Source organism: Miscanthus floridulus, chromosome 1 (genome assembly GCF_019320115.1).
Source record: "Miscanthus floridulus cultivar M001 chromosome 1, ASM1932011v1, whole genome shotgun sequence".
Classification (NCBI taxonomy): Eukaryota; Viridiplantae; Streptophyta; class Magnoliopsida; order Poales; family Poaceae; genus Miscanthus; species Miscanthus floridulus.
In genome coordinates this window covers 176,760,436-176,782,448 of record NC_089580.1, presented here as the reverse complement: position 1 = coordinate 176,782,448, position 22,013 = coordinate 176,760,436, and the positions used below count along the sequence as shown (strand labels likewise).

The 22,013-nt window shown below is 42.6% G+C and overlaps 3 protein-coding genes and 1 non-coding gene across 9 annotated transcripts; 2 read left to right on the top strand and 2 right to left on the bottom strand.

Moving 5' to 3' along the window:
• Positions 1-308: 308 nt before the first annotated feature.
• LOC136549378 (glucan endo-1,3-beta-glucosidase 7-like) lies at positions 309-4,142 on the top strand. Of its 4 annotated transcripts, none has more exons than XM_066540631.1 (4): positions 309-700; positions 2,522-2,901; positions 3,005-3,634; positions 3,722-4,142. In XM_066540631.1, exons 1-4 carry the CDS (start codon positions 625-627, stop codon positions 3,929-3,931), a joined length of 1,296 nt encoding a protein of 431 aa, XP_066396728.1. In that variant the 5' UTR covers positions 309-624; the 3' UTR covers positions 3,932-4,142. The 4 variants fall into 4 exon arrangements, with proteins under 4 accessions (XP_066396728.1, XP_066396740.1, XP_066396723.1 ...); XM_066540643.1 differs by lacking the exon at positions 309-700 and adding an exon at positions 2,168-2,284; XM_066540626.1 differs by lacking the exon at positions 309-700 and adding an exon at positions 2,175-2,307.
• Positions 4,143-4,395: 253 nt separating this feature from the next.
• On the bottom strand, positions 4,396-11,496 carry LOC136549406 (uncharacterized). Of its 3 annotated transcripts, XM_066540652.1 has the most exons (15): positions 11,193-11,496; positions 10,566-10,797; positions 9,857-9,936; positions 8,783-8,821; positions 8,671-8,689; positions 8,111-8,167; positions 7,413-7,540; positions 7,186-7,254; positions 6,845-6,930; positions 6,663-6,772; positions 5,529-5,579; positions 5,117-5,175; positions 4,830-4,874; positions 4,658-4,732; positions 4,396-4,543 (listed from the first exon to the last, which is right to left on the bottom strand). In XM_066540652.1, the coding sequence occupies exons 1-15, from the start codon at positions 11,292-11,294 to the stop codon at positions 4,430-4,432; spliced, it is 1,266 nt and encodes a 421-aa protein (XP_066396749.1). In that variant the 5' UTR covers positions 11,295-11,496; the 3' UTR covers positions 4,396-4,429. The 3 variants fall into 3 exon arrangements, with proteins under 3 accessions (XP_066396749.1, XP_066396758.1, XP_066396764.1); XM_066540661.1 differs by lacking the exon at positions 8,111-8,167; XM_066540667.1 differs by lacking the exons at positions 4,396-4,543; positions 4,658-4,732; positions 4,830-4,874; positions 5,117-5,175; positions 5,529-5,579 and adding exons at positions 5,605-6,164; positions 6,340-6,371.
• Positions 11,497-11,612: 116 nt separating this feature from the next.
• Positions 11,613-11,686, top strand: TRNAE-UUC (transfer RNA glutamic acid (anticodon UUC)). Its single transcript has one exon. It is a non-coding gene; the product is annotated as a tRNA-Glu (tRNA).
• Positions 11,687-13,883: 2,197 nt separating this feature from the next.
• LOC136549369 (coatomer subunit gamma-1-like) lies at positions 13,884-21,747 on the bottom strand. Its single transcript, XM_066540619.1, has 18 exons — positions 21,542-21,747; positions 20,815-20,912; positions 20,631-20,681; positions 20,365-20,478; positions 20,078-20,278; positions 19,896-19,997; positions 18,170-18,277; positions 17,858-18,088; positions 17,525-17,775; positions 17,277-17,448; positions 16,438-16,593; positions 16,292-16,342; positions 16,005-16,145; positions 15,716-15,925; positions 15,518-15,649; positions 15,258-15,431; positions 14,679-14,918; positions 13,884-14,302 (listed from the first exon to the last, which is right to left on the bottom strand). Exons 1-18 carry the CDS (start codon positions 21,624-21,626, stop codon positions 14,108-14,110), a joined length of 2,712 nt encoding a protein of 903 aa, XP_066396716.1. The 5' UTR covers positions 21,627-21,747; the 3' UTR covers positions 13,884-14,107.
• Between the last annotated feature and the right edge of the window lie 266 nt (positions 21,748-22,013).

Below are 22,013 nucleotides of genomic sequence, written 5' to 3'. Positions count from 1 at the left end.
CGAGACAGGCGCGCAGCCACATGGCACATCCTCCCGGCCCGGCCGGGCAAATAATTCGCGGAGCCCCCATAGATTCTGCAAAGACGAAAGCGCGACGCGCACTGCCGCCATGATTTCCGATGCAAGCGATCCCTGTCCTTGGGTTCCATTTTCCTCTCACCCCCTGCTCTGCTTTTTGGCCGGTCGAACTGAGCCAGTCAGGACTCAGGACTCAGGAGCATTACATCTGAAGCAACCCCGGGCCATTTACGGCGACCTATAAGAGAATCCAGCAGGCGTGGCTGCACGAAACACGCAGCTCGTGCAGGCAGATAGATTCCAGATATACGCGCAAAAGAGGCAGACCGCAGACGGTGACCAGGGTCTACTGCGCGTACAACGCTTGGCGTCCTTGCCACGCCCACGGTGTCGCCGCGCGCGCTTTTTCCTCTTTCATTCACGCAGTAGGCGAAAAGACTCTGCCTGCAGCCAGCGACGGCGCGAGTCCTTGCGTGCGTCTCCCGTCCCCGCCTCCCTCGCCTTGCTTTCCTCAGCGCCTTCGTCTCTTCCTCGCCACTGGTAGCCAGCCATTGGAGGAGCGTACCTGCGTAGGGCGGTTGCAGACTTGCAGTGAGCAGCGGTAGCATGGGGATCAGGAGGTGGCACGATGCTGCTACGATCGTCTTGGGGATCCTGGAGCTCTTCCTCTTCCGCTTCGCGAGTAAGTTTCATTTGGTGCCATCTCTTTCCCTGCTAATTTGAAGACTTCGCACTCCAGGGTTCAGAGTTCTTCGTCATTCAGAAACTGAATGTCGAATATCCATGTTTTTTTTTATGAAAGAATATCGATATTATTGTCTGCTAGACTGCTATACTTCTACTCGGTTAGCTGAATCGATTGTTTAGGCTACAAGAGTTTGTCTGTTAAAAGGGTGAAAATCGGCATGTATACAGCCTAACACTGAATCCTATCATATCATGTAGATCGTGCTCAGAAAACTTTAGTGGTCTAGTTGCCTACTCAGTTTAGTTCGCTTTGAGAGTAGCTTCGCTTTTGGCATACTTCTTGGTTTCTCGATTGAGCGTTCTGTACATTGCTTTTATCATTTCTGGAGACACAAAATTCAGCATACGTTACACGTTACACATACGTAGCTCGCTCACTCTTTCGTGGGGGTAGTTACCGAACTTTCCTGCTGGTTTTTTTCCCAAGTGGCGTGTAAAGCCGATGGTGATTGATGGCACAATTTTCGCTATTCTGTAAGGGTGGGACGGATTTGCTGAGATGTCTGCTTTTGCTAACCATGAAAATGAAATTTCTCCAGCAAATTCCTTGCTGCAGAGAACTGGAGCTTCTCTTTCCAATATGTCACAGTCGTATTCTTAACGCCTAGAAATTGCCCCCTCAAAGCAGGCGACGCTGAGCTCCACAGAAACCAAGCCATGTCAATTGGTGCACAAGTCCATGTCAGGCCCATGCAGGATTCTACTGATTGGTGTGGATACGCACTTAGACTAGAGTAGACGCCACATGTTCTGTTGTGAGACCATCAACTGTGCGTCAGTACTGTATTAAGGAGGAGGAGCATGAGTAGACGAGTAGTTCCTAAGCAACTTCAGAGTTCAAACGGAGTGCTCATGCCTCTGGCATGGCATAGTGGCGTGGGTTATGCTCAAATTGGATTGGTTCAATGGTATGAGAAGGCGAGTACTAGGTGAACTTTGACCCCGTGGATCACACTGTCTCTGAGTCCACCAAACCGGTTGGTCAGGGAATCTAGCAGGGGCATGCCAATTGCCCAATTATTAATGCAAAGAAATCAGCGGCTCCTGCCTCCTGGACAAAACTCTGGAGCAGGAGTAGGAGTAGGAGTAGGAGGACTGTAGGAGTAGTTGGTAGTTGCAGCCTGCAACTAATCCAAACTCGGGCCTTGATTCCAAGTTTTTTCACTCTCTCTTCGTCACATCAAATCTTTAGACACATGTATGGAGTATTAAATGTAGATAAAAAAATAACTAATTACACAGTTTGATTGTAAATTACGAGACGAATTTTTTGAGCCTAGTTAGACCATGATTAGATAATAATTGTTAAATACAAACAACAGTGCTACAGTATCAAATACTGATTCCTAACACTCATCTAAACAAGGCCTCGCAGCAGCCACCAATGCTATGGTAGTCCGTCATGTCTGTGGGACTGTGGCTGTGGCTGTCCTGTGCGGTACCTGCACGCATGACAGCTGATGGTGCCAAAAGAGAGGCCATGGCTGCCTACCTGTGCGTATCGTTGGCTCGTTGACATGTACAACCACTGCTCGTTCCCACGTACTTATGCGACGGCCCCCACAAATCACGCTCTTTTCCATTTGGCCACATCCCCAAAAAAAATCTTTGTTTTTGTTTGAAATTTTAAAATCCGATTCGTATCACTGTCATTTGTGTTTTGTGTGCGTGTGCCAGCTTATAGTAACTGGAAATCACTTCATGAATCATGTGCACTGTAATCTTTGATTCTCATATGCAGCTTTACTATTTACAGCGTCGCAGTCGTTCATCGGCGTCAACTACGGGACGATCGCAGACAACCTGCCGCCGCCGGCGTCGACGGCCAGCCTCCTCATGTCCACGTCCATCGGCAAGCTCCGCCTGTACGAGCCACAGCCGGACCTGGTGGCCGCGCTCGCGGGCTCCAACATCTCCATCCTGCTGGGCATCCCCAACGGCGCCGTCCCGAACCTCGCGTCCTCCCCGGCCGCCGCGGCGTCCTGGGCCGCCGCCAACATCCCCACCACGGTTCCCGTCTCCGCCATCTCCGTCGGCAACGAGCTGCTCAACTCCGGCGACCCCACGCTCGCGCCCCAGCTCCTCCCCGCCATGCAGAACCTGCTCGCCGCGCTCCCAACGGGCTCGACCACCAAGGCATGTATATATCCTCTCGTCACACATGTGTGATCCCTCTAGAGACGCATGGTTGGCCGGACGGTTCCTGAGCAAGTCAAGTTGGCAACTACTGTACGTACAGATCTCCACCGTGCACTCCATGGCCGTGCTGTCGGCGTCGGACCCGCCGTCCTCCGGCGCGTTCCACCCGGACCTCGCCGGCAGCCTGGACCCGGTGCTGGACTTCCTGCACCAGAACGGCGCGCCCTTCATGATCAACCCGTACCCCTACTTCGCGTACGCCTCCGACTCGCGGCCGGAGACGCTGGCGTTCTGCCTGTTCCAGCCCAACGCGGGCCGCGTCGACGCCGTGTCGGGGCTCACCTACACCAACATGTTCGACGCGCAGCTGGACGCCATCCGCGCGGCGCTGGACGCCAAGGGGTACAGCGACGTGGACATCGTCATCGCCGAGACCGGGTGGCCGTACAAGGGGGACGCCGACGAGGCCGGCGCCACGGTGGACAACGCCAAGGCCTACAACACCAACCTCGTGGTGCACCTCAAGTCCCAGGTCGGCACGCCGCGGACGCCAGGCAAGTCGGTGGACACGTACATCTTCGCGCTCTACGACGAGGACCTCAAGGGGGGCCCCGAGTCGGAGCGGTCCTTCGGGCTGTACAAGACAGACCTGACGGCGAACTACGACGTCGGGCTCGCGAAGAGCAGCAGCACGGCAGCACCGACGAGTTTGAACCCGGTTCCGGCACAGGTACTTCCAGTTCTAGATCAGTGCTCGCCATCTCTGCTGCCCTTGATTGATGGAAAGGGGAGTTACTGATGCCATCTGAATTTGCAGGGCACGCCGCAACCGAGCAAAGGGACGATGCCGACGGGGTTCTGCGAGACCACGGCCGCCGTGCCAGGCAGCACGCAGGGCCAACAGTTGCCGCAGAGCAGCTCGTGCTACATCCCGGGCGGGGCCGTGTCTAGGCGAACTGACGCCAGCACACGGCGGCTCGTTTTGTTTGGTGTTTTACTGTACTTGGTCAAGGTAGCCGGAAACTAGTTACAGCATCTGTGTGCGACGGAAGGCTTTTGCAACACACAGTTGTACGTATAGATTCACCACCGTATTAGACTTCACGAAAGCTGCTAGGCATAGTCGAATGGTCGGATGTTGAGCCACACGGTTGCCCTGCTCTGGCCTCCACAGCTCCGCCTGCAACTCCTTTGTAATTTGTAGTACAGAGATATAAAAAAACAGATGGATTCCGCGAGCTTTCTTCTCAAAAAAGGCGGAGCAATGTTGTGCATTTTTTTTTATCTACAGAGCTAAGTTGCGTGATATAAACACCTGAGCTGCTTTGCCTAAGCAGCGGCACCTTAGATTTATGCATTTCTGCACACCTATGCCAGCAACAATTTGTTGCGATTTGGGTATGGCTGGCCGCCGAGTCCACAAAAGTCAATGGCATTAGTGTTGAGCACTACGTCACCAGGCTTTGAATCCAAACTCCTTGGTAAAATTCCTTTTTAGTCAACGCTGAAAACATCAGTGTCATCATCATTTAAGTTTGTTCCAAAGATAGGTTGCTCTTCTGATGATTGGGTCTGCTGAGGAGCCTTCTGCATATGCTTCCAATGCTCGTAAGAGTTTTATGAATTTGACTCCATCATCCTGAAGCAGTATGTGACAAGAACTAAAGTGTATGCAGGGAGGAACATAAGATGAGAACACTAGTATCCCTAGAAACTAAAATGGTATGGTGCTTAAATTTTAATTTCAAGTTACCTGTGGCTTCTTAAATACAAGGTTGGCTGTCTTGAAAGGAACCATATAATGAGGAAGATCAGAACGCAGCGTGGCCTACAATGTCGTTTGGATGAAAAGAATTTGTTGAGATGTTCTCTAGACAATTAGAAACGAAGCAATAACTATCCACAGAAATATCAATAAAGAATACCAGGCTTTTGCAAAGGATTGCCTGTTCCGAGTGAGAAATCAAAGCCTGTAAAGAACCCACAATGATGTCAATCAAAAAGATGCCAGATTAATTTCAAGTGAAAGAACTAAAATTATATTTAACTTTTCAGGACCATGCATTTACCAAATCCATTGCAACAAAGGCATCATATAACAAAATGAAGTGAAATCAAGCCAGCATTGCTAGAGTTTCTGTGCAGATGCAAGTGGATGCCGATACATGCAAACAAAGGAAACAAAGGGGAGGAGTTATCATGTACACATTGCCTGTTTAATTCGTTCATCCTCAACTTCATCCACGGATTTCAGTACATTCTCCAAGGAACCTATTTAGAATTTTCAAAAAAAAAAAAGAAAAAGATCATTGCTATGTCTCTGAAACCTCCTAAGATAATCAGGGTAACAGATATGCTTTGCTGGTGTTCCCTAAGAAAAAAGTTGACAGACAAGGCTAAACATGTGATTTACAAAAGACAGATGGATTCAAACCTTCCCACTTTGGAGTGTATGTCAGATTCTAAAACCTATCCAATTTTTATAGTATGTGTACTAGATCAATGAATTTGAACCAACAAGCTAAACATAACAAAATAAACTCTGCTACAGAAATACAAATATTAAACTAATTAACCCAGATTAAATTAGTCTTATAAGTGCAAAGATTTTTAAAGAAGCGTACCGAACTTAGTTATCAGCTTTACTGCATTAATATCTCCAATCCCCTCAACTCCTGAAAATAAAAGTGTTTTCAATCACATCATAAGCATATCTCGGTCAACAGGTTCCAGCAAAGATAAATTTAGATCAGAGAGATGCACTGTGGCAACGAATGATGGATGATCACTGGTAACAGTTCTAAGCAGATTGGCACAGAACAAATTGCATTTGTGCTAAAAAGGTAAATAGACTTAGTATGGTTAATAGCTAATTTGATGGGTCAGCAAAGGTTTTTATTCAACAGCTAAAATTACAGTTTCAATCACACAGTGCAGTACAGAACAAAAGAACCAATAGCTAAACAAGTAGAACAAGCACGAAAGAATATCTGTAGAAGATCGTCAAATTATCTGTTCCTCGATAAAGAACAGCTACAACAAAGAGCACATGACTAGATGTCTTTATTTTATTTCCAAAGTTCCTACCGCCTTCACACTAACTTCTTCCAGGTAGTTATCTTATCTTCACTTTGTGGGACTCCTGATTATGACGACAGTAGACTAGGGCCCTGTTTGGAACCGACTATAATCAGATTCCCGGCCACCGACCGCGAGAATCGTGCCAAACGCAGCACCGCATCAGCGACAAGAGTGCGGGACTGCAAGAATGAACTGTGCGACCAATTAACAATACCGCAACCATGGAACCACGGTTCAGCTATCGCACCACGTGGCCACGACCGTGGTCCCAAACAGGGCCTAGAAAAACAAAGGCAATCCAGCACAAGAAAGCACTATTTCTATATGACGATAGCCACTAGTGTACTTGGTTACCTTTGTGCAAAAGAGAAATGAAATCTCCTTGCCTGTCACCAATAGTAAGCAGAAATTACATTCATATAAAGGAAACAAACAGACCAACCAACCCATAGTATGTTATATTAAAGGGGGGCAGACCCAGTGCCGGAGGCTCCCACATGAGTGGGGTCTGGGGAAGGGAAAAACCGAGGCAAGCCTTCCCCCCCGCAAAATCTGCGGAGAGGCTGCTTCGAACCCGCGACCTGGTGACTCAGTGAGACAGCTCTCACCACTTCACATACATAATTCTTTTTTACCAGAGGCATGGATCATAGGACAAAACAGTAACAAAAGGCTACCAGGTATATTGTCAGCTTTGTCTCCTGAAAGTGCAACAACATCAACAAACTGCGAGGGTTTCAGTGCTCCATATCGCTTGACGAAGTCTTCAACTCCAAATGAAACCATCCTGCATGTCCAAATCATAAAACTTAACTATTTCAAACATTCAGTTAAGTACTTGCAAACCATTTTAACTTACCCTGATCCGCGTGGAGCAATCCTGAGCAGACGCAAAGAAGGTGACAAAACTTGGAAGAAGTCTTTATCAGGAGAGACAATCCGTACCTTCAGAAGGGGCATTTTAAGACCAAAAGGCACTCGTCATAAATAAGGACCAAAAATATATGAGAATATATTATATGCCTGTGGTGTTTTGTGGGTGGATGTGGTGCCGCATTTGGGGATGGGTGATCCAGTTAGTTGTAAATTTTCTGGTCAGATCTTTTCAAGACCTCAAGTTCGAATAGAACATTCTAGGTATTATCAATGATGAACAGTTGATGGATAGAACTGAAAGTGACCAATGGCTCCAGTGTTTACCTTGTAACCAGCCGAAACACTGTTTACAGCCAGGGTGCCAATAACATCATCAGCTTCAACGCCTGGAACCTGAATCAATTATTTGACAATGCCAAATATCAGCAGCTATCTCATTTAACGGAGATGCAGCTCCGTGGTACATGGGACATGGCATGTTCCCCAAACATACTAATAAATAGTAAATAGCTACCCAGATTGTAGCAAATTCATAACTGATATATTTTTACCTCAATTACTTTTATTGACATCGCCTTAATGGATGCCTTCAAGTATTGCATGCCCTGGACAACGGTGTCAGGTGTTGGAGTGCGGTTGCTCTTGTAAGCAGGGTACAACATATGACGAAAGGTCATTCCTAAAGGGGGAGAAAAGAATGGTATTGTTTCTTTATAGGATTCAAAAGATGAGAGTAACATGATACAACAGCAAAGGTATCTTCTAAAAAGTGGCTGATGAAAACATCAAAGTTTAAGTGTTGGCATGCTCTCTTTCCAATGAGTAAGCAAAGTATCTCTAAGACCTCCCAACTTGGAGCATCAAAGATGCCCTTGATGCCTCGTATGTTTGTTGCTTCCAATATTCTACGCGTTTCTTTAGTAAAGAGTAACTGGAAAGATAATAAGAACCAAGAAACTAAGCGCCATAAAATTCTTAGAAAATAAAAAGGCAAAATGCAATATTCCAAAACTGGTTTACCCAACACTCCTATACCATTCATACTTCTCTCTACCCAACACTTTCTTGACCAAGGAATGGAGTCCAACAAAACATTGCTTATGTGCAAGCCAGGGCTCCAGGCTGTCAAACACAAATCGTGGATTGAGGCTCAGTCCAAGATCTTTGATGCATCCCCAAGATGCTAACTGACAGCCACAGATTACCTTCTACCATGATCCCATCAACTTGAGACATCTTACACTCTTACCTTTTGCCATGTGACATTCTTTGGATGGCATGGCAGTATAATGACCATATGGAACTCCTGAAAAGAAAAGTTTGGTGACTTCGCTGCTTTAAGAACTTGAGGAAATGAATCATTTTAAATTTGCACAGATACTAGGTCCATCTCACAATCTCATCCACCAGGAATGTTCAGCTTCAAGAAGAAATTCAAGGAGAAAAAGAAAAACTAGAACCAACACCCCACCCCACCCAAAAAATAAAGACCCTAAATAAATTGATCTCAAATTTAACCAAACATCTCTGATGAAAATATATTGAATAAAACAATTCGTGAATGGTAACAAGAAATCACATAGCAAGGTAAAGCTTGCAGCGGATCAATACGCTGGTCTAGTGCAATTAATAAGCTCAATAAGTTCAACTGTGCAATCGTTATATTATGGCAAAGATCCAATGCTTATTGAGGAAAAAATGTGACAAGTGTGTGTTGCAGAGATTGATCAATAAGAGTCACTGCATGAATATTAAAACATTAAACAGAATGTGTATACTCAAATATGAATTATCCTGGGCACAGCTCACCATCGTGGTCAAACACAACCTACAAATGGGTTAAGAAAATCATAAGTGATGGAAGCTATGAGGAAACAACAGATATTGATGCCAGTCGAAACCATGCTAGAACTGAGCATACCGCAGCATGAGATGGAATGAACTCCAGCATGTCAAGAAGCTGCAAAAGGAATTCAGAACAATCACAATGATGAATAACACACAAAGCTAAATATAAAGTTGTAACATGTTAATATGTAGTTTGTCACCTCACAACTCCCTTCAAAGAAAAATGTAGGTCATTTTAGTTTTGTTCTAAGTCAAACTTCTCTAAAGTTGACCAAGTTTAAAGAAAAATGCACCAATATCTATAACATCAAATTAGTTTGTTAAATTTCCCATGAAATATGTCTTCATAGTGCATTTAGTTGGCATTGTAGATATTAATATATTTTTCTATCAACTCGATCAGATTTAGATCAGTTTCACTTACAACAAAACTAAAAATGACCTCCATTTTGGAACAGAGTACTAAAAAAATGTGAACCCACAACAGAAAGTATAAAAGTAAATTTTATATTAACATTAACTGATACTGAAGACTGAACTCTTTTAAGATGCCAAACAGCTGAAACAGTCAGCTGTGCATAGCAAATCCTTTGTCTTACCAGCAAATCCAAAATCGCAATGGAATGGTCAAATGGCCATCTACATCCATGCTAGTAGACTTTGTAAACTAGTCTGTATCTATTCCACAATTCCAAAACATCATAAGAGTTTTGCTACAGAAAGAGAGGACAGGATTGATGCTCATAGTCCATTTACTCTATTTGTGACAAATGAATTAGGAAAGCTGTAAAAATGCATACTCCCTCCGATTCAAATATAAGTCCATTTGGACTTGAGCATAAGAATTAAGGTGAGAGGTGCATTGAGCCATTGACTATATTGCCCATCAATCATTACTACAGTAAAGATGGGTGGCAAGTGTATTGCATTGATTAGAGTGCTCTGTGCTGTGTGCACTTAAGTAGGGATAGATATGGAAGAATGAAGCAAAAAATGCATTGGAATTATAATGGACTTATATTTGGTGCATTTCAGAAAAAGGCTAGATGAACTTGTGTTTGGGATCGGAGGGAATAGAAACCTAAGGGTAGAATTTGAACTTCTTAGGATCAAGGACCCCATTTGACTATGGAACAATACTACTTACCAGGGATAGAGCTTTGAATATAGTTAAAACCCAATCCCCATTTCCATCAGCATGCTCCAACTGGCCGTGCTGCAGCTGTGCTACAAATGTTAAAGAAAAAAGAGATGACTTGCAGATTTCAGTAATTAAAAAATGCAGAGAAAATGAGGAAGAGGGGAAAAATAGAGAACAATGTCAAGCAGTTGCTTTTGGTTTAGGTAAAGGAGCTTTTGTCAGACATAACTTTGACATGATTACACTAACATAACTAAAGAAGAACAAGATGCTAGTCAAACAAGCTTTAAACAGCATAACACAAATTAAAGCAAGGACAATTTTCAAGAGACCAGATATGCCTAGCTTAGTCTAGGCAATCCAGCAGCTAAACTGTCAGCCTACAAATACTGCACATCTTATGGGTAAATGATATGACATAAATGGATCTATATTACGAAATTATTCAATTAAACATGATGTGAAGATTTTTTTTCCATTATATTTTTGTGTATATGACCCTTGATTATTCTACAGCTTTAAAATAATGCAAAAACTAAGGCCAACAATTCAGTAGTTCAGTTCCAGTATACCATTTGCCGATGGAAGTATATAGTTATAGACATCATTTTGTTTCCTTTCTAAATGTTTACTAGTATAAGAAACAGGAAGCAGAAGACAAGCAACACAGATCGACAAAGCGGTGCAGTGAAGAAGAAATCAGGAAGAAACTAACCTAATATCTTGTAGTAGGATCTGTACATCACCGACGTTCCATCAACTAGCATTATTCTGCTCTTTGAAGGATCAGCATGAGGGACACCCTCAGTCGGATTTGACAATGTGTCCAATATGCTTGAGGATATGCTGTCATCATACAGTGGAATGCGTGGAGTATTCTGCACTGATGGTCCTTGAAAACACTCAGTCGAGTCTGTGACTGGCAGAACTGACTGCTCCGAAAAACCCTGATATTAAAGAGAAAACTAAGAACAGCTAATTGATGCTAGCATCCTTGAAGTTATCATGATAAACTTTGAACAGCAATCACTTTGAAGCTGAAAAAAAATGCTCGACAGATCCAACACGCTATGCAACTATGAGCAAAAATAAATCAGTGGCAGTCCAAAACTGCATATAATGTGGTTACCACCTTAACGAAGTAATCGAACTACACAATTCCGATTTTGCACATCGAATAACCTTGAGTATAAAAGTATAAACCATGGCAATGCAATCCAAGTATCAGTAGATGGCTCGTGAACTTCCTGGTGCTACTAGGGTTAATGGGCATCCCACAAACACACTTCGCCCCCAAGTCGTCACGCCAAAAGAGGAGAACGGATTTAGTGATAACATTTACCTTCCTGAATACGGTGAGTGGCGACGGGAGCTGCCGCGAAGCGGCGGCACGGCAGAGGAGGAGGCGGGGCGCCGCAGCGACGCGGACGAAGCAGCAGGCCATCGCCGGAGACTACCTCTTCCGCATCGCCCGCGTGGATTGTGGATGGATGGTGGTGGCGGGAAGAAGGGCTAGGGTTTAGGAGTTCTGGATTGGGAAGGCGGGGATGAGCATGTAGAGGACGAGGTGTTCGACAGAATGCGCGGGCGGACTGTGGAGAAAAGGACTGCAGCCTAGAGGAGCGCGGGCGGCAGCGACAGGCAGCCAGGTATGCAAGAGGCTGAGAACGGGCGGCTTGGTGTTGGTGGGCTTTCGGCTGGGCTGCGTTTAGTTCGTCTATCGGTATAGTTTAGTAGCATTACAGGTTCACTCTAACACAAATCCATTGTCGTCTAGTCCGGTTAGGATACCTGGCTTTCACCCAGGCGACCCGGGTTCAAATCCCGGCAATGGAATAGTTTTTAATTTGTTTTCCTTCCGGTCTTCTTTTTAAGTTAAAGTTTTTTAAAAAAGAAACCCCTTTCGGTCTTCTTGCTCCTTTTTCTTAACCCGGCAATGGAACATTTTTCTTTAATTTGAAGTTTTTCATTTTCTTTCGGTCTTCTTTTAAGTTGGAGTTTTTTTTAATGACCTTTCAGTCTTCTTGCTCCTTTTTTTGGAGGCTGAGGGACAATTTGTGCGAATACCAACAAGACAGCAGGCTGCAGGCCAACACAGCTTAGCATGAAGTTACCTAATTATATATTTTCTTGTACACAGCAGAACTCCTCTCCTCGCTCCATTTCAAATTATAAGTTACTTCCTCCGTTTCAAATTATAGGTCGCTTTGACTTTTTAATTCATCTATTTTACTATGTATCTAGACATAATATGACATGGAGGCAGTATTTTAACTTTTAGACATAATGCATATTTAGGTATATAGCCCGACTTACAATTTAGAATGGAGAGAACAAATGTGATTCCGTAAATCTCATCACATTGTGAGTATCTGCCTCGAAACAAAAATACCACTAAATCAAATGTGTCTACACGCATGTACGGAGATCATTCTCCATCCCCGATCTCCTCATCCGCCGTGCGTTTTTCATATACACACCTAGAGATCACTAGAATGTATAATGTCTCTGGTGTGTAGTTTGTATTTGTGCTACAGTGGGATTGGTGAATTATATGTGTGCATTGTAGTTCATTAGTTTTTCTTTTCTTTTTTGATATTAATGCGGGGAGAGGATCCCCACCAGTTTACAGGTCACTGGTTGCGTGCTTGTGCTAAAACTTAATTTTCCCTTAGTTTAGCTATTTTTCATTTATATTTCGTGATGTACCAAATGCACATGGATTATCCTCTATGTAGGGACAAGGATGGGGATCAAGGGCGTGTTTGGTTCCCCACCAAACTGCGCCATGCAATGTGTGGCGGCGCCACACTTGATGGCGGCAGAATCGGGCGCCACAACCATGGCGAAAATATAACCTGTAAAAGTTGTAGCTGTCTAACTTTAATCAGTAACCAAACAGCAGTGTAGCAGTCTTGGCTATGGCATGGCGTCGCATGGCTGGGAACCAAACACTCCCCAAATCTCCCTTGCAAGCTTTGGAGAGAGGTGACGGGGATTTTCTTTCCTACAAAGATGGAGATGGGTAGCCATTTTCTTTTGCTATCTCTAGGTGGTTAGGTGTATGACAACACATCTCATTTCCTCTTAAGCAAATATTACAAATGATTGATGTAATGTTCAGTAACTCAAACTCAAAAAAAAAATGGTGCCCGTCTCTATTCTTTAGCTCCATAAGTTATTGCCTTACTGGGAACACAATAAAAGTAATTGGTTGAGAATTTGTGTTACTCCCTCCGTTCTTTTTTACATGTCACGTTACATTTATCTAAAGTCAAATATTACTATATTTGACCATTCATTTCAGAAAACCGGTAAAGTTTTACAACCTATAAATTGTATATTATGAAAGCATTTTTTATATAGTAAATGTAAAAGCATAAATCTTATGTCACGAATCTATATAACTTTTTTTTAAAATCGATAGTCAAATATACAAATGTTTGATAACGTGTAAATAAAAACGGAGGCAGTATTATTTTAGATTAAATATATGTTTAAACAGAACCGTGCATTGATCTATGAGCTGGACTAGTGCCAAATATGACGTAGGTCTAAAAAAAAATCAAATTGGAGGTATCTAATGAGCAGATAATTTATCGCGAAAAAAGTCACCACATGAGATTATTTATTTCCAGTTGCGGTGAGTTTATTCGTTTTACTCTTGGAGCATCTCCAAGAGTATCCAATATTTTCTTTCCAAAAACACAAAATTTTATAACTCTAAAAAATATCGGAAGGAATAAAGATCATCTCAAGAGCTTCTGGTAACTTTACACGAAACGAGATGACTTTTCCCAAATTCTAAAAGATTATGAGACTAGATTAGAAGTTGTTGAAGAGGGGGTTTTCTCGTCTCGCTAAAAACCAAAGGTTAGAAAGGGATTTAGAGAACTCTTCGATATGCTCTTACCTGGCACATGACATCCAGACAACACACCCGCCCAAAAAAAAGGCCCGTATTCACACCTCTGGGAGAGGGTTACAGACGTACAGTTCATCAGCAGTTCAGCACGAAGGCAAACCACAGAAGGGTACAAGTACATTTCCATTCTGAATATTCCATGAAATCAGTATTGAATAAACATCAACAAATATCTGATGTTATTTATACATACAGCAAAAAACAAAAACAAAAAAGATTACAGCATATGCTATCTGAGAATATCCACGAAGAAACAAGACTGTAAGCATCCAAGTGTAAAGGCATCTACCCGCTCTACATTGTTTTGGCACAAGATTTGTATGTCTTGCGCTTTATCCGCTGGCGACAATCTCATGAATCTTATCACTGACTTCAGGGTCATCTGATCTCACAGCTAATTTCATTGCCACTTCATTGGGCCCACTCAGTCCAAATGACAACCTAACTAGGACCTTCACGTTGCCAATAAACACGCCAGATAGCAGGCAGGTGTGCGATCTTGCATTTTTTGGTACAACCTCAGTGCCCTGAAAAGTGAAAAACAAAGTAACTGGAGTACTTAGCAACCATCCAAGTACCATTATCTAAAGAAAAACAAAGTTCTGAACATGTGCTCTAGTTGTCTAGTTCACAATGCCAACATAACTGTCCTGATATTCCAAATTATGCACACAGATCATTCCAATGTTATAGCCATAGCCCAGAACATCAACCAAACATACCACTTGCATATTAATCATCCCAACACCCAATACAAGGCATAAGATTAACAAGCTGACATTTGATGTGCTAAATTCTTAGGTTAAGCTTCACTACTGATGCTCCAAGAAATACCAAATGATGTGTGGGAAAATTGACTTCCAGAGAATTTTTTTTTTTTTTTTTTGAGAATTGGAAGCTGACCTCACACGGCTGCATCCCAAGGATATTAATGACAGCATTGACAGCCTCAGCCAAACTTTCTCTAACCCCAAGTCCATACTCATCGACACGCTCACTTTCTGGGTCCATATTTTCCCAGGCGTTCCTAAAATTGGAGACAGCAACCCTCAGCATATAATCAGATGAAACAATTTCGAAGTCCTCTAACTGGTATTCATCCTCCACACCATCCTCATCAGCTTCCCCTGTAGTTGTGTCAACCTGACAAAATGGGAAGGTATTTAGTTATAGAACAATACAAATTCAATTCAATTAAAGCCCATGTCTTAGCATTCTCGATCCAAATTAAAAAGACATAGTCATGTCAATCTTAGAATATTTCCCAAAAACTTCTTCAGAACCAAAGAAGGTAATACTAGAATTCCAGACAGTTCAGAGAGTTTCTAGACGACCTAAATCATATGCCATGGACAGAAAATTCCAAATCAAATCCATATGATACAGAACTTAACAAACTACATTTATTGAAAAACAAACTATATTACTATTAATGTCTGATACTGGGAGAAGATTATACACATGAAACACCATTATGTTTACCTCTTTAACTGTGAACTTCAACAAATTTAAAAATTTCCCAACAGCAGGTACACCCTCTGGCTTTTCAAAAGCAACAAAAACTTGCCCAGGTGAATTATACGGCAAGCTTGCAAGAGGCTTTAAACAAATCTCTGAAAACTCCTCAGCATCTGAGGCATCAACGCAAACAGTGACCTGGAAGAAGCAAAGACATTTACCAAACCTTCAGTGTGAGTTAACATTTAGTCCTTGAAGAAAATACTTGGAATGTAGAGACTTACATCTTCTAGCAATTGTTCTTCTATAGTGTTTGCACAATTGTACTGCAATACAATGTAGCCATCATAAATGTGCTTAACCACACTAACAGCATATTCAGTTTCTGCCTCTGTCAGCTCCATGGGTTCAGAGGACTGTAGAAATTGAGAGAATTAGCATATGCACTTATTAAATTTCAAAAGACAGAACAGTATGCAGACCTTGAAGAGTCTTCCAAACCCAGAGAACTCAGGAATGGATGAAAGCATTTTCTGATAAGCATCAACAGTTGAAACAGGTGCAGGGGCAGCGACAGCAGCAGCAGCAGCAGCAGCAGGTGGCCTCTTGCCAGGGGCTGCCTTCTCTTTAAGTGGTAGCGACCTGACTTCTCTCGACACCAAAGATATGTCAAATGGCTCCTCTGAAGGTTCCTGTTAAGTTCTTAAAGACATAAGCAAAAACATGCATTCATTTGAAGTATGCAGGATGTAATGCTCATTCTAAACATACATAAGTTCTTAGGCTTGCTTCCAGGTTGGCTAATGGCACGTCAAAAGATCCAAACAGGAAGTCCTTCGCATCCTTCTCATCGTTACCAATGGGAACTTCACCGCTAAGTGTTTGGAGATAGAGTGTAGCACGATCACGAACCTATGACAGCAAACACCAATGGCATTCTTGTTAACACCATCTTATCAGGTACTCTGCTGAGTAAGACTACCAAATCTGATGAAGGATTGTTTAAAGTTTCTTATGTGCTCAAAAGCATATTAAAACAAGTAGAATTCTAAACTTACCTCATCTTCAGTATCAAACAGGCATCGTTGCAAGAGAACAAAGATCCGAGGCTGAAACACAAATACAGAAATCCTAAATGAGCTGGAAATACACAGGAAAGGCAATAATATAAAAATACACTTACTAATCTAAGAAGTTGACATACCTTGAGTGTATCAACCAGGGCACCAAACTTTGCCAGCGTGCTGACAGCGCTAGCACGAACAGTCGCATTTTCCAATATCACACGGTTGTAAATGTAGCGAATGTACCTGCTTGGATCTGATGTCCTTGGCCCTTCATTTCCCAAAAAATGCAAAATCTACACACATAAAAAAACATCCCAATTCTCGCAATCACAGTGGATCAACAAAAAACTATTGAGATAATACTTAAGCACTTGAAGTTGCTGCATGTTCTCAATCCACATATTGTTTGTATTGCTAATGTGATGTGAATATGTTCGGTAGAACATTTATATTAGAATATTAATCTCACAAAATCTAAATTTAGGAGACACTGGGTTTTCTCAAATCTAACCAAAATGAGCAATAAATGGACTCTTAACAGAATTGAATACAGTGAACAAACTGTTCTCTCTGGTGTCTCTGTTGCACCATGAACAGGCACAACAACAACAACAACAAAGCCTTTAAGTCCCAAACAAGTTGGGGTAGGCTAGAGTTGAAACCCAGCAGAAGCAATCAAGGTTCAGGCGCACCATGAACAGGCAGTGAACAAAAATAGAAAACCACCCAAAGCAATCGTTTGGTGCAAAGAACATCTTATGCCGTCTAGATGTGCACTTTTAGATATACCTCACAATTGGTGCAAAACCATGACTTCAAACCATGAAAGTGTTTTCTATGCATAAGCATTTTACTATTTTCGAGGACATCAAATAACTACAACAAATGGAGATTACTTAATTCATAGATAGCTGGAAGACTGGAAGTTAATGAATAAATTCTTTATCAACAGCAATAACATAATAATGGTAGTTACCTGACTAGAAAGATATGTGAATTCACAGTCTTCAATGAATTCACAAAGATGAAGCAGGCCAATTTCTTTGGCATCTGGTATTTCACTGATCAAAGTAACTATGGAATCCACTATGGCCTTTTTATACTCAAAGCCCCCTTCTTCCCTCAAGCTGTTGCTCAAAAAATTCAACCTGAAAGACAGAAGACATAGTCAAAGCAGTGGAATTTCAAAGCAAAAAATCAACGCTCTTTCAGTTATCCACATACATTGAGCGATATTTTAGTGGGAACTTCAGGCACAGAGATCGTATAGCTTCAACAACAACTATCTTGAATTCATCTGCTATGTCAGACATGAAATTGGTAATTTGTTTAATGAGGCGATCCACACTTGATTCATTGCCAGTTTTAAGAAGAGTAGTGATTGCCAGGGTCGCTATACTCCTGTTCTGGTCTGACATCAAACTCTCCAAGTCCACATTGCAGTTTGTCACAGCCAGAGGGCGTGTCATGGCAACCTGCAATATAATGGTAAATCAAGAAACAGATAGGGCGGGAATAACTTTGAACAGCTAAGCTTGAGGACCATGTATAGATAACCTTATTGAGAGTCCGGACAGCAGCAAATCGAAGCACAGGCTTGGATGAACTCAAGTATAACTGTAAAACAGTAATCGCTGGTGCCAATTCACGGCTTGTAACATCCATCTCTGTTATTTTCCGTGCAGCTTCCAAAACCACCATTTCTGCTTTATGTCTGAGGGATGATTCCAGAAAATCAAAAAATGGGCGGTCACCATTTTGAGTGTTCATGCTTGACTCACGCATAACCTGTAAATTGCCCTTTCTATTTTAGTAATTCCCATATTTTACTTAGTTTTAAATAGAGCAAGATATGAGTTATTGGGTTACCTGGCTTGTGTAACGAATCAGAAGACATTGTGCAAGAGGAGAACGGACAGATCCCCTTGTCAAACTAGAAACTAGCTTGCTAACAGCCAAACGATCATTCTGTCTAATCTGCAAGTTGGGGAGAAATCAAATGAACATTAAGTGTAACAAGTGAATAGAAACTATATCATAGTACACCTTATCCACATGCACCCTAATAAAACCTAACCGTTTACTGAAACTACCAGGGAATTTTACATATACAGTAAAATGGAACCAAACATGCAATCCCATAAGGCCATAACAGGGTATGAGTAAACTCATGCAAAGTGGATCATCTGAACAGAATACTGACTACCGAAACTATTAGTTTGACAAAAACCACATCACCGAGATTAACAAAAATAGCCACAGGCACAGCCCCCAAACTTATTTACCGAAAAGGTAGTCTCCCCGAGAAGTTCAGTATCAGCACAAAGAAATACAGCTAAAGGCATCAAGCATTGTATTGGTTAGTAGCATGCAATGCCTGACCTGCTCTTTTAAACTAACTATGATATTTCTGACAGGTATGCGACAAAGCATATGACATGCGTGATTGTGCCCACCTCCACCAAATCTATAAGCAGTAAGTATGCTTCAAGGAATAAATCAGGTCTCAACTGGAATAAAAGAAAACTGGCCTCCTAGAATATCATCAAGCAAATGGAGGATACAGAGCTATACATTTTGGTGCCAATGTCAAATGAAAGTGATATTGCATCCTTATCATGCCATCTTTAGTAAAATAACGCATACATAACCAAGGTGTTATTCAAAAGGGGGCATGCTTGCCTGCTTAGAATTTGAGGGCAATGTACTAGCAAAGCACATCATACAATCTACAATGATTCGCAGAGAAACTTTTTTGATACTACACAAGTTAAATTCGCAGTTCCATCTGCCAAACCATCATTCATCTGAAAAGACTAGAAGGCACACCAATACCAATATACCATAATGCAGTTCTTCCATCACTTCCGCAAGAAAAGGACAAATTCCGGAAAGAGAAAGAAATTATATATGTTTTCTTCCTTGCATACAACAACAACAACAACAAAGCCTTTAAGTCCCAAACAAGTTGGGGTAGGCTAGTTTTCTTCCTTGCATGTGCTTCTAAAATTTAACTGGCTCCAGTGTTCGCCTAAACTCATTTAAACCAGCGTCTGCAAACGTGTAAACGCTAAACTGTGGGTATCGTGTAGTTGAGGCACTAAATGGCGAATTAAACAAAAAATCGTTTTAACAGCCAAAGCAGTCAGAAAACAGCTTAAATGGTGCGTTTAACTGTGATTTAAATGTGTTTAAACACTAGTTGAGGCATTTAAACGACAGTCTTGGTGATAGAGAACTGACTTGGTAAAACTATCTGAAATTTGTGTTGCTGATAGAACTTAATATCTAATATATTATTGCGTAATGACAGCTTATCATTTAACTATGTGAGAACTGAGAACTGCAAGTATACTATCTCTGTCATTATGTCTGTCTAATTGTCTATGATGTCATGTGCAACTGTGTGCATGTCTCGAGTCACATTTAAAAATTTAGTATGTAACGATAGTGTTTGTATGCATATTTACTGCTACAGTGCAAACCGCCATATAATTTATCGTCTACACCAACTAAATGCTAAAGAAGGGTGACCGACCGTCTAGCGTTTAGCGTCTAGGAAAACACTGAGTGGCTCAATGGAACAAGATTATACCTGGTGAAGAAGAGCGAGACCATGAAACTGGACAAGTGGAGCTCTTGATTGAACAGCTTCCTGGACTTCGTTGCTCCATCTTTTCACAGTTTCTGGGTTTGCCTGTAGACAAAGTCACAAAAGATACTGTTAACCAACCTTAAACAAGAGATCAGTATATATGCATAGAATTATAGCAGTACCTGGGCCAGGTGGATGCCACTAACAAGAGCAGCACTAGCAACCACTGGGTTTTTGTCAACAATAGCTTGCTTCAAATATCTCTCAATTTGAGTTAGTAGGGTACCATCAATTATTCTACAAAGAACTCTAATAGCATTGGCACGGTACATATCTGTCTTGCTGTTCATATCTTTCATCAATGAGCTTGTGACTATGATGACCTATTACAACCATAAAGCTCAAACAACTTAGAATTAGATTAGAAGGCATGAAATTTGGATTCAGCTGAAAACATCATTTATTTAACCTCATCTGACGATGGAGAAAGCTCTTTGATCATTAAATATACTAGCCTCCTAAGACCAGCATCACTAGACTGGAATAACTTTGTTACTGCAAAGAAGACTTCTGTGGCCTCAACCTGTAACAGAAACATGCACAATTGAATTTATTATATTATGTAGCACTGTATGTTTACTCCCCAATCAAACAGTTTTGCTTCTTTGAACTAAGCAAATGTGTGCACACAGAAACTACACAACTCACTACTATGCAGTTTTTTTACTACCGTACCTTCGTGAATGTCTCTCCTTGATTAAGTAAATATAATAGCTTGGTGATGACCTGCGACAAAGTTCCAAACAGGACAGGAAGCAGAGAAGAAAGCCACAAAAATAAGAGGGGTCAAATTATATATGTCTCAAAAACTCAGGTTGTAAAGAATGACAAAATGGTAGAAAGTGCAGGGAATTCTTACTTGCGAACATCGTCTCACATCAAGTTGTGGATCATGGAAAGCCCGTGCCTCCTGCAGAACAGCCCCCTTCTCGATCCCAAAGAATGGTGAATACTCAACTGATAAAAACATCCACGCAGTTAATAAAGATGAGACAACTTGGAAGCATTTTGCAAGCTTAATTGAATTGAATCCATAATAAAAAGACGGAATGACAGTTTAATTTCAAGCATGGTGGGGTCTGCTTAGGAACATGGCTATACTAGTGTTACGGGAAGGAGGCAAATAGGCTAGGGAACGGATCTAAACCAGAATATTGCTCGTGAGTCATGAAGCTCCAATGATGGAAAACACAGATTCGATTGACTGGGTTGATAGCTCTCGCAAGTGGGACTTCGATAACGCGAAGCAGAATCGCCCGGCCGATACGATGGGTCGGTCGCGCGATGCCGCAAACAAACGCAGTCCAGATCCAGTTAACTGCGAGCTCCCACCCCAATTCCCAACCAAATCCCGCAAATTATCTGCCCAACCAGCAAAGTCTCGGCAGATAAATCCGCAGCACCACTACCACCGATGACGACGACAACAGTAACAACGGATCGCGGAGATGCGACGAGAGATCGCGCTAGATCCGGCACGCTAGGACGGGCAGAGGCACCCAGAATCCCAGATCGTAGCCGCGCGAAAGCAATAGGAGGCACGTAGGTAGGGTTTAGCGGGGGAGGGTGGAGGAGAGGTGGCTAACCGTCTTCGTCGTCGTCGTCCTTCTTCATGTACGGCTGCGCCATCTCCGGTACGGCAAGGTCACCGCCGGCGAGTGAGCGAGGCATGCGACACCGGGCGCTTACTGGTGGGTGGCGGTGTGCAGTGTGCTTGGCTCGGGAAGGGACGATGGACGAGACCGTTTCGCCCGGGGACCGGGACCAGGGGCCTTGAAGGGTGGTCGTGCTGCCGGTGCGGTGCGGTGCGGTGCGGTGGCGGGTCGATCGATCGTCGACCGATACTGGGGGCTCCGACGCAACGCTACCCTGGAGAATTTTTTTTTAATTTTAACCCTTTTTTTAATATAATTTTAAATCTAACACTGTCGGCTTTTTTTTAAAAAAAAAACTAACATTTTTTGTCACGCCTATTGCCATGGCGCGGCTAAATACCTGTGCCACGCCATGCATGACGGCGCGACAGAGGCCTTACGTGGCGGCGAGCATCACCGCTGA

Coding starts and splice junctions, on each gene's coding strand:
- LOC136549369 (XM_066540619.1), bottom strand. CDS start 21,626: ATGCCTCGCTCACTCGCCGGCGGTGACCTTGCCGTACCGGAGATGGCG. Junction 20,479..20,630: donor AAGGAGAGACATTCACGAAG/GTACGGTAGTAA, acceptor TTTCTGTTACAG/GTTGAGGCCACAGAAGTCTT. Junction 15,926..16,004: donor AAGCAAGCCTAAGAACTTAT/GTATGTTTAGAA, acceptor AGAACTTAACAG/GAACCTTCAGAGGAGCCATT.
- LOC136549378 (XM_066540626.1), top strand. CDS start 2,226: ATGGTGCCAAAAGAGAGGCCATGGCTGCCTACCTGTGCGTATCGTTGG. Junction 2,308..2,521: donor CAACCACTGCTCGTTCCCAC/GTACTTATGCGA, acceptor TACTATTTACAG/CGTCGCAGTCGTTCATCGGC. Junction 3,635..3,721: donor TGAACCCGGTTCCGGCACAG/GTACTTCCAGTT, acceptor CTGAATTTGCAG/GGCACGCCGCAACCGAGCAA.
- LOC136549406 (XM_066540652.1), bottom strand. CDS start 11,294: ATGGCCTGCTGCTTCGTCCGCGTCGCTGCGGCGCCCCGCCTCCTCCTC. Junction 10,798..11,192: donor CACTCACCGTATTCAGGAAG/GTAAATGTTATC, acceptor CTTTAATATCAG/GGTTTTTCGGAGCAGTCAGT. Junction 7,541..8,110: donor AGAATGTCACATGGCAAAAG/GTAAGAGTGTAA, acceptor CTCCCCCTTTAG/GAATGACCTTTCGTCATATG.